This window comes from Propithecus coquereli, unplaced genomic scaffold, assembly GCF_000956105.1.
Source record: "Propithecus coquereli isolate 6110/MARCELLA unplaced genomic scaffold, Pcoq_1.0 Scaffold35, whole genome shotgun sequence".
NCBI classification, from domain to species: Eukaryota; Metazoa; Chordata; class Mammalia; order Primates; family Indriidae; genus Propithecus; species Propithecus coquereli.
The window spans coordinates 4,015,116-4,032,145 of NW_012149174.1; the positions used below are offsets into that span (position 1 = coordinate 4,015,116).

The 17,030-nt window shown below is 34.9% G+C and overlaps 1 protein-coding gene across 1 annotated transcript in view; it reads right to left on the reverse strand.

The window, feature by feature from the left end:
• Positions 1 to 803: 803 nt before the first annotated feature.
• The window catches only part of OSTM1 (osteopetrosis associated transmembrane protein 1), a 29,045-nt gene continuing 12,818 nt past the window's right edge, over positions 804 to 17,030 (reverse strand). Inside the window, exons 3-6 of the mRNA XM_012651153.1 lie at positions 11,312 to 11,409; positions 8,154 to 8,321; positions 6,780 to 6,945; positions 804 to 2,819 (exon numbers count right to left, since the gene is read on the reverse strand). Coding sequence (XP_012506607.1) covers positions 2,764 to 2,819; positions 6,780 to 6,945; positions 8,154 to 8,321; positions 11,312 to 11,409 — 488 coding nt within the window. The 3' untranslated portion in view covers positions 804 to 2,763. The remainder of the gene's footprint in view (positions 2,820 to 6,779; positions 6,946 to 8,153; positions 8,322 to 11,311; positions 11,410 to 17,030) is intronic.

A 17,030-nucleotide genomic window follows, 5' to 3' on the forward strand; every position in this document is an offset into this window, starting at 1 on the left:
CAACATAGGTCAAAGCCCTTTTTTGTAATCAATCTAATCATTTTATATAATTTTAACAAGCAGAGTAGTACAGTCGAAAGAACATTTGATTAGGCATCTCAAGTCTGAATTTTAAAGTTGACTATCAAAGAATGGCTATTATATATAAAGAGCTCTACAATGTAGTTAAGAAGACAGGGAAATAAGTGACACACTTTTTAGAGGAATCCATGCAGTGGGTAGAAGGTCAGATTAGGTGCTCTCTAGGGACCCATCCAGCACTGGGATTCTATGATCAGATGGCCTCTAAGGCTCAGAAAATGTAGGTACTAGGAACATAATTTTTTCCATTTTAATTGGACACATAGATTAATAGTATTTTTTGCTTTCAAAATTCATTGCTGGTGATGTCTATTACTTATTTGATATCAAGTCTTTGGTCAGGAATTCAATCCTAACTACAATGTTGTTCTGGGAAAACATTTCACTTTATAAGGAGTATACTACGGTAAAAAGTAGAGCCCATGAAACATCAGACAATACTAGTCCCAACAGAAATAACATTTACCACTTAAACTCTGGTGTTATTCATTGATTTGGAGCTACAGTGTAAAATATCTGATGTTATTTTTACCTCTCAAATCCAACAAAAAATAAATTATCCAAAAGTACATTTTTATTTACAGCAAAATTTAAGATAAACAGTTCTTTTAAAGTAAGCATTTAAACTCAAAACCTGGAAAGCTGAAATGTGATGTTAAATTACAACTGAAGTATTCAAAATGTATTTAAAAATTCAAATACAGCATTGCAATTTCCTTAAGTTATTTCGTTTATTTAAGGTGTCAAAGAAACTTAAGACAGTCTTGTGCATACATATATGCTATGTATCTCAGAATTCAGAACTATGCAAAGAATTTTTCAATATGACTACAAAATGAAATATTTACACACTTTAGTGTGGCGCTTAATACTTACTTTTGAAATCTACTGCTGATGCTACTTCTAAAGAGCAATGACCCAACCAGAAAAATAGTAAAGGTGGCCTTTTTTTTTTTAAAGTGCTTATTAGCCTTATATTCAAAAACAATGGTTTTTACAAATACATAATATTGAAAGGTGCTCAAAAAGTCACTACTTACAGAATCGAACATGTCATTTTCTAACTTTGCACATGTAAACTGGTTTTATCTGCATTAATGAAGACTGCTTTCAAAGGCTCTCAAACATATGCTTCAAATCAAGATAGTGCTATATGTATCAGCAGCATGAACAAACTCCAGCACATTTTTAATGGATCACAGCAGACCAGAGAAACTGTAACAGCTTTTGGATATGTTACACATCCAAGGATGAGCCTTCTCTTTCACTCTGTGTATATGGTAAACATAAAAAAATAATAAAAACACTTTCTTGTCTCTCTATAGAGCATTTTACAGTATACGAAGAGATTCAGATTCTCTTACTATTTAACCGAACTCTGTTTCCATACAGAGGAGGCTTTATAGTCTTAATATTGAAAACAAAGCCCATTTCCACCAAGAAAGCAAGAAGGAATTAATAAGTGAAATACTGAACTCCAAAAACCTGAGAAATAAAATTGTGAACAATTCTGAAATGTGTTTTTAGGGGCTAATACAAACATTCCAAAATAGAATTTGTTTTCTGAGAGTGAAATATGTGATTTTATTTCAATCTTATCACTTTTATCTGATTTAAATAATTTAGAAAAAAATAAGAATCATCTTAATCTAACTGCTTTCTGTATGAGACTATCATTCTGATTCACACCCCCAATATGAACAGCTCAAGAGCCTTATAGTGAGTATCCTCTCAGGACCCTGCCTATTTTCTGAACCTCAAGCTTTTTTTATGCCTCCTTTCTCTCTCCCAAATCCCTATGTATCCCAAGAGAAAAACTTCATTTAAAAAATCACAATTTAAATACAGTGTGATAATGCTACAGTTGATTTAAAGTAGTAATAAATTATAAATTGCCAAATAACTTAATGTAATTCACAATGCAAAACCCTGGTATAAAAAGAATCCATCTTGCCCTGAATATAACAAAGCAGTCCAGTGATTTCAAATTACTTATGAAATAAAGGCAAAAATAAGATGCAAAATACTATTTATAAAAGTCAAGTAAGAAACCAGTTACCATAAATCTTTTTAAAAAGATAAATGTAATGTGGCTTACCACTTCTAAAAATTGTTAGGGAGGTTTGTAGTTAGTGGTTTCAAAAATGACTTTAGAGAAACAAGAGATTGGATTACATATTATTATAATGTACGACATACTAAATATGTATGTAACAGTAATACTGCAATGAGGAGTAATTTAAATTAATCTTTGGACCTTCTAACTTTTGGCAAGTATATTTCTTTTTCAAAGTGTTTGCTGTAACTGATTAATTTTTAAATGTTAATTTTCCAAAACTTTTCTACTTGAGATACTTACGTAATAAGGAGATGCCAGAAATTTCAAATAGTAATAATATGTCTACAAAACAAAGATTGTTCTTGCATCTTCTGTTATTGTAACAAATACACTTTAAAATAAACAACATTGCTATGAATGGAAATTAAAAATACCCAAGTCCTTAAAAAGGGGGGTGGAAAAGGAAAGAAAAATTGAAAAATTTTTATCTGAAAATAAATCTGAAGTCCTTGCGTTTCTTAAGAACTTGACTTGTCAAATCACAGTTTATCTTCTTTCTGACCAAGCTGTGTCTTCCACCATTCATTCATATGGTACGGTGTCAAGTCTCCATTTTGTAGGTTTCAGTTTGAATTTTCTTGAATGTTTGCAAAACTGGTACTGGACTTGAGACGCTTGGCTAAATAAATCAAAAGTATTATATTTTAACTTAAATTTAATTCTCTAAACATGATTATTTATTATTTTAATGTAAACTATAATATTTGTCTATTAGTTCTGTTTGAATCTGAATAGATCCAATCTCCTAAGAATTAAAACCTAAGTGTATTTTTACTACAAACCTCAAAAAACATAACTTTGTTAGAAACTGCACATGATTTGTTAGAAGCAGTACCAAATAAAACGACACTATTTATATCTTCTTAAACATCACAATCTTAAGTATGTAATGTAGGTAAAAGTAATCTACTTAGAAAATGAAAGTGTTATAAAGAACAATAACAAAACTGTACAATTAAAAGTCTAAGTTAGAAATCCAAATCTAAATTTCTCTTGAAAGAAATCAGTGAAAACGTTCTCAATCTGATAAACGGTGTCTACAGAGATTGTACAGCAATCATCATGCTTAACTGTGAAAGACTGAATGGTTTCCTCCAAAGATCCGGAACAAGACAATATCTGGTCTTATTCAACATCATGCCACCAATTTAGCCAGCGCAATAAGGTGAGAAGAAGAAAAGGAAAAGTGTATATATTGGAAGGAAAGAAATAAAACAGCTTCTGGTTTCAGATGAAAAAAAAATTCTGTGAAAGAAGTCTACAGTGTAAAAAAAAAATTTGAATGACTTTTAAAGAAAAATGAATTGTATATCACACATACACACAAACATATATGGCTGCTAACAAAATTTGTTACAATCAATTTTGATTTGATGCTTATGGGACTGAGTCATTAAGGTTCAAACAAATCATGGCTATTTGGCTTGGTAACATATTTTATACTTAAATACGAATATTTTTTGTGTTCTAGAAATGAAAACCAACTGTGCCATAGTGAGAGTATCTTACACTGGCTAACTAGGAATCTCCCTACTTCAGAGGGTAGGGAGATTCCTAGTTATGATTTGGAAGGTCTGCACCTGTATTTTTTTTAAAGCCTTACAAAATAATTCTGATTTGTAGCCAAGGATGAGAACCACTGCTCTGGTTTCTATCAGGGTCTCCCCTGACCCCAACTGTAAGTGCAAAATGACAACATGACTTCCTGGACCAGTGTACTGCTTCAGCCTAAACTAAAGGGCAAACTTAAACTAAAAAATAAAAATGGCCTAAACTAAAAGTTTACTTTTTAAGCTTTCAGTAGATTTGGGAAGCAAACTAAATCAATAGTTTTAGGGGCTTTTTAAATTACTCTGTTAAAAATTACTAGAAGCAATCTAGCTTTTTACTAATTATCAAATTACTTAATCAACAGACTAGGTAGCAATACCAATGAGTACACACACCTACAACTTCCTTATCTCTTTATTCTCTACCTGATAAATCCCTATATTCTTTAAAATCATCTAATGGTGAATTCCAACATCCCCAATGCAGAGTTAGTCTTACCCTCCTCTGTGGCCCAACCATACTCTATATACCTCTACAACATGGGTTCTAATAATTACATTATGGTCGTGTGTTCTTTGAGGGCATGGATTATACCTTGTTCCTTATTTAAATTCCTAATTCCTACCACAGTACTAGCATTTGGCAGGCATTCAATAACTGCTTGATGAATGGTGGCACAAAGAAAAGTAAATGAAAATGTCCATGAAGTACCCGCACAAGAAATGTTTGCTTACACAGTACTAGCATTTCCTTAAATGAGTTTTGTAAACAATGTTTCTGTGAAACATTAATAGGTGTTATGCAAAGGTTCTACTGTCAAGTTTCGGAACTTGCAATCTCAGAGCCTTTAACTTATATTTGTATACCTTACAAAGCTCATGAAAAGGATATGATATGAAGCATTTCCCAATCTTAATATTCCGCAAATTTTTTTTCACAGAGAATTTCATAGGACTAGTATTTTGAGGAACATACTCTAGGAAATGCTAACATTATGTATAATGTTCTTTTATTCAACAAATATCTTTGAGCACCTACAATAGGCCGGGCACTTTCCAGATGTTGGTGATACAGTGATGAACAAAGATAAACAAAATTCTTGTTTTCATGGAGCTTACAGTCCAGTCAGGGAAGACAAACAAGGCAGAAAATAAATGAAAAAGTTAATTGAAATAACTTAAATTATTTAACTTAAGTTAGTTTAAGTGATTAAATGCCATTAAAGAAATAAGATGTATTCTTTCCTTGCAGAAGAATGCAAGGAAAGGTATATTCTTAGATTGGGAGATCATAAAAGGTCTCTTTGTGCAAGTAACCTTTGAGCTAAGACCTGTGTGGCAAGGAGCCAGGTTAGGAAAATGGGAAGGGCCTTGGCAAGGGGTCGGTGTGGATGAGCTTGGTATTTGAGAGGAAGGGAAAGGAGCCAGCCTGCCCAGAGCAGCAGGAGCAAGCAGGAAAGTAGATGTAGTAAGTTTAGAAAGGTGGATCTGGGCCAGAGAGCAGACCCTGGAAGTAACATTGGATTTATTCTAGGTACAACAGGAACCCATGAAGGGTTTCAAATGGCAGAGAAACATGGTAAAATTATTTGTGTTTAAAAAATTACAGTAGCCACTATATGGAGTATGAATTTTAGTAGATCAAGGAGTGGAAGCAGGGATACCACTTAAGGGGCTCCTGCATTAGTACAGATAAGAGGTGATGATGGCCTAGGCTAGCGTTTGCCAGTGGGGGTACAGAAAAAAACAATGAAAGAGGTAGAAGTAGGGCTGTCAGCATACTTGCTAACAAGTTTGAAAGTGGGGAGGGGATTGTGGGAACAGAAAAATAAAAAGAAAGAAAAGAATTAAGAAAATGACTGCAAAGTTTATGGCTTGCACAGCAGATAGTGACACTGGAGGTGACTTTTACTGCAAAAATAAACAAACAAAAAACCCTGATCAGCAGCAGGAAGTATCTTCCACAAAGTTAAACAGATTTGCAAGGCAAATAAGATGTTAGACTTTCAAAGTACACCAACCCTGAAAAGTAAAGTTTCTCAATAGTGAGATCCCTACAATATTTTGCTGTTGTTCTAAATAAATGCTTTTAAGGACTGAGCTTTTACATATTTACAGAATGCTAGCAACCTTCAAAAAGCTTTACTAAATACACCCATGACAAAGACTCTCCCCTCTAGGAGCTGGCATTATAAGGTGAGGAGACATTACAAATTCAGTTCAAGCTGACCTACAAGTAACCTTTTTTTAAAAGCTAGATAGATTAGAAGTGAAATTGGATGAAGAAGTGCTAGAAAGAAATTTACAGGGGAGAGAATTTTTATGCCATAGATTCCTGGACTACGAATAATATTTGAGAGAAAAAAAGATTAACTTTTTTCCCCAAAAATATTCTCTTTTAAAAACTGAAATTGCTAAGGGATGAGTCCGTGCTTTCATTCTGATAATAAACAAGAAACCCATGTGACTTAGAAGCCACTCTTCTTTAGCTAGATGGGATCTTCTAGTTAGTGCTGCTTTTGCTTTGCCCTGTTTCATGGGGAAAAAGAAAAGGAAGTGATATGTACTATACATCAAGTAACATTCTTGTAACTGCAATTCCAATTTGTTCAAAACAAACTGTCTGCCTGTTAGCTATGGATTCTTCCTGCCTGCCATGCTTTTAGGTGGTTCTACCATGACTCCAATGGGCCTATGAGCTGTCTATAGCTCCCCTCTATTGCCATGTCAGGAGTGCAAAGCCTCTGCTGCTATTCCTCTGTTGTTGCTAAATTTATTGCTGGAGTAATCTAGCTTTCTCAACTCAATCATCTGAAAGATGCTATCTTTTGATTTTTGATTATCTGCACTTATAAAATTCTCACACATCTTTTTCATTAGTAAGCATGACTGTAAAACTGAAAGCAGAGAGCCATTTTAGACTAATGTACTTTGAGTTCTCAGAGTTTATGTCATTTCTAAAACTGGCCTAAATTTTAAAAATACAGGCTTTTATCTAAATAAATAAATAACTATAAAAAGAAACTTACGTAGAATGAGTTTGCGTTTCTTTTGTTCCGAGTGAAGAAAGCTACTAAGGTAGAAGACAACAGGCAGAAAGAGAATGAACACAGAAACAGCAATTACGGGTACTGTGTCACTGCAAGGGACCGAACAGTTGAAAGTTCGACTCCACAGTTTTCTAGTAATGTTCATCTGGAACAAGAACAAATAATATTATTCTATTTTATATTTAACTTGCCATCAATTTCTTATAATTATTTTGTCAATATCTAAATAGACACCTAGAATTTAGACTAAATACACACCCCTAAAAATCTATTGATAGTTCAAGACAATCTCTTCTGCCAGGGAAATAAGATGGTTCACAATTAGTCATTATATAAATTTATTAATATATCCATATAGAAATTTGATATTCTAAATTCATAATACTGACCAATTCTAGAATGTCAACCATTCGTAGCTTTCAAACAGAGAACTTGTATCAATAGAAATACAGCTATACTCTGTATTCTTCATTAAAGAATATTTTTTATTGAGGGCCTACTAGAAACCAGGTACTGTTCTAGGCAACAGGAATGGAGCAGTAAAAACAAACAAAAGTCCTCATGGTGCATACATTTTAAGTGCTTTTTACCATCCTGAATATTATTATTCCACTGAGCTGCTGTGATAATTCACATTCATTATTCTCAACCATTAAGCTTACCAATTTTGACCTCAAGTTCTCTACTCTGAGTCCATAATGTCTCAGTTACCTCTAACAAACACAATACCCAGGCATCATATTGCCTAAAAAGACATGATTGCCATCTAGTGGTGCCCCATGTAAAGGCAGGCTATACAATGGAGAAAAATGGTTTTTGTTGACCATTCATTCAATCAATAAATACATATTCGCTAAGGTCATTATATACCAGGAACTGTCCTAAATACTGAATGGTAAACAAAAAATCCTAGGTCTTTGTCCTCATGTGGCTTATATTTTAGAGAGGGGAGAAAGGCTATAAATGAATAAATATTTTCAGATGGTAACAGATATAAAGAAATAAAGCAATGGAATAGGAAGTTATTGAGGAATGGCCTCTGAAACACACTATAGTAAAACCTAGAAACTTCTTAAATCAGTAACAAGTATACAAGAAACTGAAATATAACAATGCCCACACCTCTGAAAATGGTACACATTTTCAAATTATCAAACCACTTATGAAGTACCTGATTAATTTCCATTTTAGTTTGACAGACCAGGATATGCTTAAAGTTTACTATTTTATAACTAGTTATTTCTGGTTGAAGAGAGACTATGCAGTTCCAACATACTTCCATAAAGGATAATAATACTGAAGGTATATTCAACAACACTGAGAAATACGTCATAACAGAAGCAAAGTACTTACTGCATCTTCCACATCAATGCATAAATGTGTTCCAGGTTCAGCCTTATTCTCAAGTTCATTCATTTTTTGCATTTCATTGTACAGACGACTCAGAGATTTGTATGCTTCACGACAGTTTTTGCATACTTCTGAATAATTTTTTGTTTGTAGAAGACTATGTGCACTACCCTAAAATGATAAAGGCACATGTAATACATACAATAAACATTATACACAATACCTCTCTTTAATGTAAGCTATTCGCCCTCCTAGAAGACAGGAAACAATATGGTGTGTTAAAGTGCTGAGCTGTGATGTTGGACAGGTTACTAAATCACTCTGAGTCTCACTTTTATCGTCTACAAAATAGGTCTACCTCTACCTGTATTATAGGTAGGGGTATACCAAAGGATTAGAAACCTGGTATCTGAAGAACATGGCAAAATATTTGGCACTTTCTAGGTACCCCTAGATTTTGAAAACCACTGCACTAGCCAATGTTGCAGGATAACACTAGCTCATATGCCAAATTACTGGTAACTAAAATACCAAATTTCCTAAACTATCTTGTCATTACTTATTTGTACTTATCTATACTACTCTCACTGAATAAATAAAATATGTTCCTGCCTAGGCTGACTTCAACACCATAGTTTGTCTTATTAAGACCAGACATTTTTAATGGGAAAGGAAAAGGCCCCAAAACTACATCCCCACTCAATTCTCTAATCACAGGTTCATAATCCAGCCTTTCTAATCAACAAAAAGGGGCAAACACCAAAGAACTATGTAACGTAAAATGAGGATAGAGGTGGCCAGGTGCGGTGGCTCACACCTGTAATCCTAGCTCTCTGGGAGGCCGAGGCAGGCGGATTGTTTGAGCTCAGGAGTTCGATACCAGCCTGAGCAAGAGCAAGACCCCATCTCTACTAAAAATAGAAAGAAATTAATTGGACAACTAAAAATATATAGAAAAAATTAGCAGGGCATGGTGGCACATGCCTGTAGTCCCAGCTACTCGGGAGGCTGAGGCAGGAGGATCGCTTGAGCCCAGGAGTTTGAGGTTGCTGTGAGCTAGGCTGACGCCACGGCACTCACTCTAGCCCAAGCAACACAGTGAGACTCTGTCTCAAAAAAAAAAAAAAAAAAAAAAACAATGAGGATAGAGAAGATAACATATAAAATATTATACTAGAAAATCTCAATTTTTTCTATGTCTAGTCTGACACTTGTCTTTTCAAGAACAAGTTTGCTGAACTGTCAGTTCTCACCTTTGCTTGCTATTCCCTTTATTCTTTACTTTGTAGCATGGAGAAAGGACAGTAACTCAACATTGAAATGAAAGAGAAAAGAGGAAAATCAAAATAACTAAACTGATGTAGCCTGTACAATGTTATCCTCACCATCTATCAGAAAAACTAAGTCTCCCTTTAGTCTGCTACAAGGAATAGCCGATTGCCTATTTTTCACAGAACAATTATGCATTTAAAGTCAAAATTGAGTGCATCATTTTGGTGGGGAGTAATTTATCCATTTTTATTAAAATTACAAATGCACCCATCTTTTGATAATGTGAATGTTGCAGATACCAGGATAACTTTTTTCAGACCCAGAAAAAATAGGGTGAGGAAGGCACAGAAGAGGTTCATGCTTACATGTCTAAGACAGGAACAGTTTCTAAGGACTTTCTAAAACCCACCCAAGAGAAACCCTTTCATGTCCTCCTTCAAATCTCCTTTGACAAGGTTTATCACTGACATTCCTTAGGACTGCAGTAATTCAGATAAGATTCGCTTGAAAGAGCACTTGCCCAGTAACAGAATCTCCACCAATGAACTGACGACAACTCTGGCTTTGAGCCTCTGGAACCAATGAACTCTGCTTCTAAGTAGCTTACGTGAACCTCTCCCTTTTTGCTAATAACACTTTCTTTTACCCTTCCTTCACCAGATGCACTGATGGCTTGCCAGTGCATTCCAAAATAATCCGCATTTGTCATTCCCAAGTAAACTCAATTATTTTGGAGATAATTTTCTCTAGTATTTTTTTCTTAAGTTGACAATATAGCAATTACATTTCTAGGAATCCACCAAACAAACTCATACAAGTACTCCAAGTTATATGAAAAAAGGCTGTCCATGGTGCTCAATTTAAAACTTATGAATTGTTTATTTCCAGAATTTTCCATTTAATATTTTCCAACTGCAGTTGACCATGGGTAACTGAAACTGTGGAAAGAGAAACCATGGATAAAGGGGTGATTACTATATACAAAAATTACCATTTGAGTTTTACAACATGCATTAGTCCACTAAAGGTTGTGAAGTCCTGGAGTAAAGCATTTCCCAACCTTAATAGAATACTAAACCCTTTTTTGATAAGCCATCTATTAACATGCTGCAGAACACATTCTGAGAAATGTTCACCTAATTTTTATTAATCTCAAGGAAATACATAATTCTGTGTTATCACATTTATTAAAGAGGAAATCATATATGCTTATATCCTAAACATGTTTACATCTCCTTGGGAAGATTATTTACTTGTTACGTAAGTTTCAAAACTACAATTTTACCAGAGTTCCAATCTCATCCTTCATTCCCACCAGGTAAGTTCCAATACCAAAATTGAAGAGTCAGAGATGGAGACAACAAAAATCTACAAAAGTAAGATTCTTAAAGGCTACCTTTTATATCATATTAATAATTCAATACTCAAAGTTACCTTACTAAAAAAGTGTCTTTTAGAGTAGATAAAATATATTTAAGCAAATATTGAGGCAAAGAATAGGCTTCCTGTAGACGGAATCATACTGCACAGCAAAATACTTTATTATCACATAAACAAAGTCAAGGTAAACTACTGTCAGATTGAACAATGTTGTGTTTTAATTAAATAATCACACACCTCAGTTAATGTTTTGACATTCACCAGATCCTCACTACAAAATACTTGAAGATAGGCAGGGTAGATATTTTACTGCTTTATAAATGAGAGAACTGAAATTTTTAATGATTTGTAAGTACAAGAACTTACAAGCAGAAATCCAGGTCTACTAACTCCTCTACATCATGGGTATAGATAAATTTATCAACAATTAATGCAATAAAAACTTGGAACTACGTATTATTCATTTGTACAAGGCAGCAGTTTAATTTCACATATCACATATAAAATACCTGAAGGTTATGCTCAAAGCAGGTCAAGGTGTGATTGAATAGACTGAGGAAATTTACTGTGCTGTTTGATAGTTCTTCACTGTTGTTCGTTAAACAATCTGTCAAAAAAACCACCATAAAGCATATTAATGTAACTCAAGCAACAATTATGTGTTGTCATTTATCTCTCAAGCTATCATCTTTTGTTTCTCACTATAGTAATTCTTTATTCAAACAAGCATGAAGTATTTCATATAAGAGAATTTCCAAATATATAAACCTTACTAAGTTTCTAAAAGATTTTTTTTAAAGTCATAACCATTTTCATGAAAATCTTAAAATAATCACATACTCTCCTTTTTTATAAAAACAATATACCAAATAAAATTTAAATTGACTTTTGATGGCACAAGGTCATAATCATGAACATCAGCTGTCAACTGCTGCCTTAACAGTGCTATTTAGGCATAAGACTGTTTATCCTGCATTAATTTTACCTAAATTCATACGCCTTTTTATCATCTTTTGTGTCAAATTTAGTAGTTCTGTGTATCTTCCAACTTCACTAATGGGTCATTTAGTGTACTTACCAGCATAACTTTTAAAATTTGTTCTGTCTAATCTCTCATGAGTTGGGAGCTCAGAGAAACAAACCAGTGAGAATTTTGCCTAAAATACTGACACAGTGGCTTCAAGTAAAGTCTGGAAATAAATGGAATTGTTTTACACGTTTTTCATTTTTTGTTCTCTAGTTTCCCCTTAATTTCAACAGACAGCTTTATATTATACCTACCTTATTCAGAAATTTAGGACCATCTAATAGGATTTCTCTCAATTAGGAGTGAAAAGACAGCATAGGAAGCTATTGCAATAATGCAGGAGAAAGACAGGAATGCAAATAGAAAGAATTCAATAGAAAAGAGGCTGAATAGGCAGACACTAGGGTATGACACACTAAGGGACATTCATGTACAATAAACAGCAATCACTACAGTGAAAGCTAACATTGACTGAGTGCTAGTTATGTTCCAAGCGCTATGTCTATCCTGTACTTTAAACATATTTGCTCATTTAATTCTTGCAAGGATTCTGAGGCAAGAACTATCATTATCTCCACTTTATAAATAAGGAACAGAGGTTTAGAGAAACTAACAGGTTGCCCAAAGTCACAAAACTGAAAACTGAAAAGCTGGAAATTCTACTCAGTCTGATTCTTGAGCCTGCACTCTCAAACACTGCAAAATAACTGACATGTTCCCAGCTACATTCTAAACCATTAACAACTTCAAGACTCAAGAGTCAACAAGCACATACCTCTGCCTACTCCCACCACTACCCGCAGATATCTTACACCACACAGGATTCAGGCAGTCACCACCAACTGACCAGAGTTGGCGACTGAGATGAAACCTAAACCTGGTGGACAAGACAGCATCTCAGACTCCTTTATGCAAATTAGATAAAGACATCCCCTCTGGGTGGATGAATTACAAAAGGGCACTTTTGCCTCCAGAAGCCAAGCTGGAATTCAGTCCCATTCATCCCCTCACACAGGCCCCTTGTGCAGGGCCTCAGTATATGTCAGGCCCCCTAGGTGAACCTGCTGCTAGATTCTTCCCCTCTGAACTCACGTACTCTACATTCTCTGAAGCTTTATCTTCTCAAGAATATGATACTAATTTTAATTATTCACTCTATCACTTAATAATCTGAGGGATCACTTTACAAATTAGAAAACTAAGCCAGAGAAATAAGGTAATATACTAAGAATCATACACCAAGTTAATAAGGCAGTGAGATACAAAACATGGTTTCCAGACTCCCAGTTAAGTATTCTTTTAATTATACCATTTTTCTCTACTATTTAAATATGTTATGCCATCTGTCAGCTTCCACAAAGTTCAAATACTAAATTCTTTTTTTTAAAACTATAAGATAGTTTTAAGATAGTTTAAGATAGTTTAATGCTGGTTTAACATCATCATGGGCTGGGCATGGTGGCTCACGCCTGTAATCACTGGGCTCTGAGGCCAAGGCGGGAGGATTGCTTGAGCTCAGGAGTTGAAGACCAGCCTGAGCAAGAGCAAGACTCCCTCTCTACAAAAATATAAAAATTAGCCAGGCATCATGGCATGTGCCTGTAGTCCCAGCTACTTGGGAGGCTGAGGCAGGAGGATCGCTTGAGCCCAGGAGTTGGAGGTTGCGAGCTATGATGATGCCACCGCACTCTACCAGGGCAACAAAGTGAAAGTCTGTCTCAAAAAATAAGGATAAAAACAAACAAACAAACAAACAACAATGAAAAATCATCATGAAGTAGCCCTGATCCTTTTATGGATGAGGCAGAGTTGATATAAATAAAAACAAACACAATTACACATATGCAGAATATTAGTATATTAGGCTAGTAAGATTGAACAGGTTTTCAGTTTTTGTGGTTGATGTTTTGCAGGGAAGTTGAAGCAGCACAATTTCAACCATTGTAATTGCACACCTATGGCATAAGCCATGTCATGACAACTGACATACACAATATAGGGATAAAAGAGGGTGTATGTCCCCATATTGCCTGCAAAAGTACTATAAAGCACATTACTATGAGAGAGCAATAGCAATTTCTTCTATACAAGATAATTAAAATAATTTCTTTATAAAAAAGTAATTTATACCGAAAGATTCTCTGAAGAACAAAAGAATTTAATCTTTTCTATTTTACTAACAGCCACTTACTTTTCACTTAAAATAATCTGAAAATTAAACTGAAAGCTAATATAGACTGGTCATCTTGTCAAGTACTGCATTAATGCAGTACCATCAAATTTTTTCAATGATCATTAGACAGCAGCATTATAAAGCACGAAGGAGTTCATTTAAATAACGGGTTAAAAATGTCTTCATTAGTAAAGAGCCCTGACTTTCTGATTCAAAACAAAGGAACTCCAGTAAATTCTTCTTTTATCCCTTTGCAGGAATTTCAAGCTTAAGGTTATAAAAAATCAGAAACTATACATTTTAGAAATTATTAAGTTAAAGAATATTAGCTATAATAAAGCTTCCCATAAGCACTAAGTGAAGTGGTTATTATGAATTTTCTTCATCTCAGGTAATCAATGAAGCCTCATCAAGGACAGATTAGCATAGCTTCTTCCTCAGTGAGGGCTCAGCCACCAGCTCAAGATGCATTCTTAAAGGTGTTAAGGATTCAAGTTAAGACCTTACATAGAAAGCTACTAAATTATAATAACAGGAATTATGCGTCTTTCAATAAAGTATTTGGCATCTATTAGGAGTTTGTATAAAGATCTCTGCTGTTCAACAAAAATAAACAAATGGGATCTGATCAAATTAAAAAGCTTTTGCACGGCCAAGGAAACTATCATTAGAGCAAATAGACAGCCTACAGAATGGGAGAAAATATTTGCTCTCTACACATCTGATAAAGGGCTGATAACCAGAATCTATCTAGAACTCAAAAAAATCAATAAGAAAAAATCAAACAACCCCATCAACAAATGGGCAAAGGAAATGAACAGAAGCTTTTCAAAAGAAGACAGAATAATGGCCAGCAAACATATAAAAAAAATGCTCAACATCTCTAATCATTAGAGAAATGCAAATCAAAACCACCATGAGATATCACCTAACCCCAGTGAGATTGGCCTCTATCAAAAAATCCCAAAACAACAAATGCTGGCGAGGATGTGGAGAGACAGGAACACTCTTACACTTTTGGTGGGACTGCAAATTAGTGCAACCTCTGTGGAAAAGAATTTGGAGATTCCTCAAACAGCTAAAAATAGAAATACCATTTGATCCAGCAATAGCACTATTAGGCATCTACCCAAAAGAGCAAAAAACATTCCTATGATAAAGACATCTGCACCCAAACGTTTATGGCAGCCAAGCATGTGGAAACAACCCAAGTGCCCGTCAATTAATGAATGGATTATTAACATTTGGTATATGTATACAATGGAATATTACTCAATCATAAGAAATGACAGCGATCTAGCACCTCTTATACTTTCCTGGATTAAACTTAAGCCCATTATCCAAAGTGAGGTACCACAAGATCAGAAGAATGGGCTCCACTTGTACTCGCCATCGAATTGGTACTAACTGATGAACACTAGGGTGCTCACAAGGCAGAAATACTCTCCAGGGATTAGGGGGATGGGGGGGTAACCCGCAACTAAAGGACACAGGGAGCATTGTAGGGGGGAAGGGCATGTCCCTAACCCTTGCTTGGGTGAGGCAAAGACATAAAGTGTAACCTTAATGTTTGTACCCTCATAATACCCTTAAAAAAAAAAAAAAACTAAAATGTATTTCAAATCTAGTTTTATAGAAGATAGCAGAAACAAATCACCAATTTCTGAAAAATAGGACAAGCTTCAGAAAATATAAAATAAGGCTGGGCGTGGTGGTTCACACCTGTAATCCTAGCACTTTGGGAGGCTGAGATGGGAGGATTGCTAGACGCCAGGAGTTGTCTCTACAAAAAAATAGAAAAATTAGCCGGGCATGTTGGTGCAGGCCTGTAGTCCCAGCTATTCAGGAGGCTGAGGCAGAAGGATCGCTTGAGCCCAGGAGTTTGAGGTTGCTGTGAGCTAGGCTGACACCACAGCATTCTAGCCCAGGCAACAGAGCGAGACTCTGTCTCAAAAAAAAAGAAAAGATATATTTCTACAAAATGGATCTCATATTGGTTTCTCTCACTAAAAAACAAACTCTTAAATCAGTGATCTGTCTTCTTCTTTTGTAACCATTTTCCTTCCCATTTTATCTTTTAGGTGCCAGACTGAATGAACGCCATATTATTTACCATTAAAGATCCCTACTGCGGGTATCACTTACCAGCTGTGTATTTGTAAATTTAATTTAATAACTAGATCGCTGGAAAAAGGATAACTGAGATAAATGGATTAGTGGCTTGTATTTAGCAATTTTACACAGGTTCTGAGAAAACTGGGTCAGTCTTTCTTAGTGTTTAAATTAAAAGGCAAATAATCCAAAAATTTGCCACATGCTCAATCACAGTACACTGCATGAATTCCTCGAACTCCCGGGCTTAAGCAATCTTCCCACCTCAGCCTCTTAAGTAACTGGGACTACAGGTGCAGGCCACATGCCCAGCTCTGTAAGCAAACTTCTGATTGGGCATAATCAGTTAAAAATTTTAGTGTGATATGATCATCTTCTTCCACTTTATTAAAAGAGTAAATATCCCTTATATTCTTTTACACATTTTTAAAGGCCAATGATTTAAAAAACAATGACTAGATAGGGAGGAAATTGATTTTCAGTGTAAAGGTAAAGAGAAGCCTTTTGCATCATTTATTAAGAAAATAAAACAGCAAAGATTCAATGAAATTAGTGGCTCAATGGATTTGAGGTTGCTAAAGATGCTGCCAGTTGCATGAGAAGCTGATGCTTGATCACATCTGAGGTTTAACATTAGAAAATGTACAATTCTACTTTAAAATTTTTTTCCTATTATCTAGTTTTAATTTTACATAGTACTAAGTGGTCTTTGGGAAAAAAGGGAGTATTTTACATTTATGTTTTTAGTAAAAGATTAGGCTTTCTTGGGACTGCAAACTAGTGCAACCTCTGTGGAAAGCAATATGGAGATACAGTAAAGAGACACAAGGAGATCTACCATTTGATCCAGCAATCCCATTACTGGGCATCTACCTAAAAGGACAAAAGACATTCTATAAAAAAGGCATCTGCACTC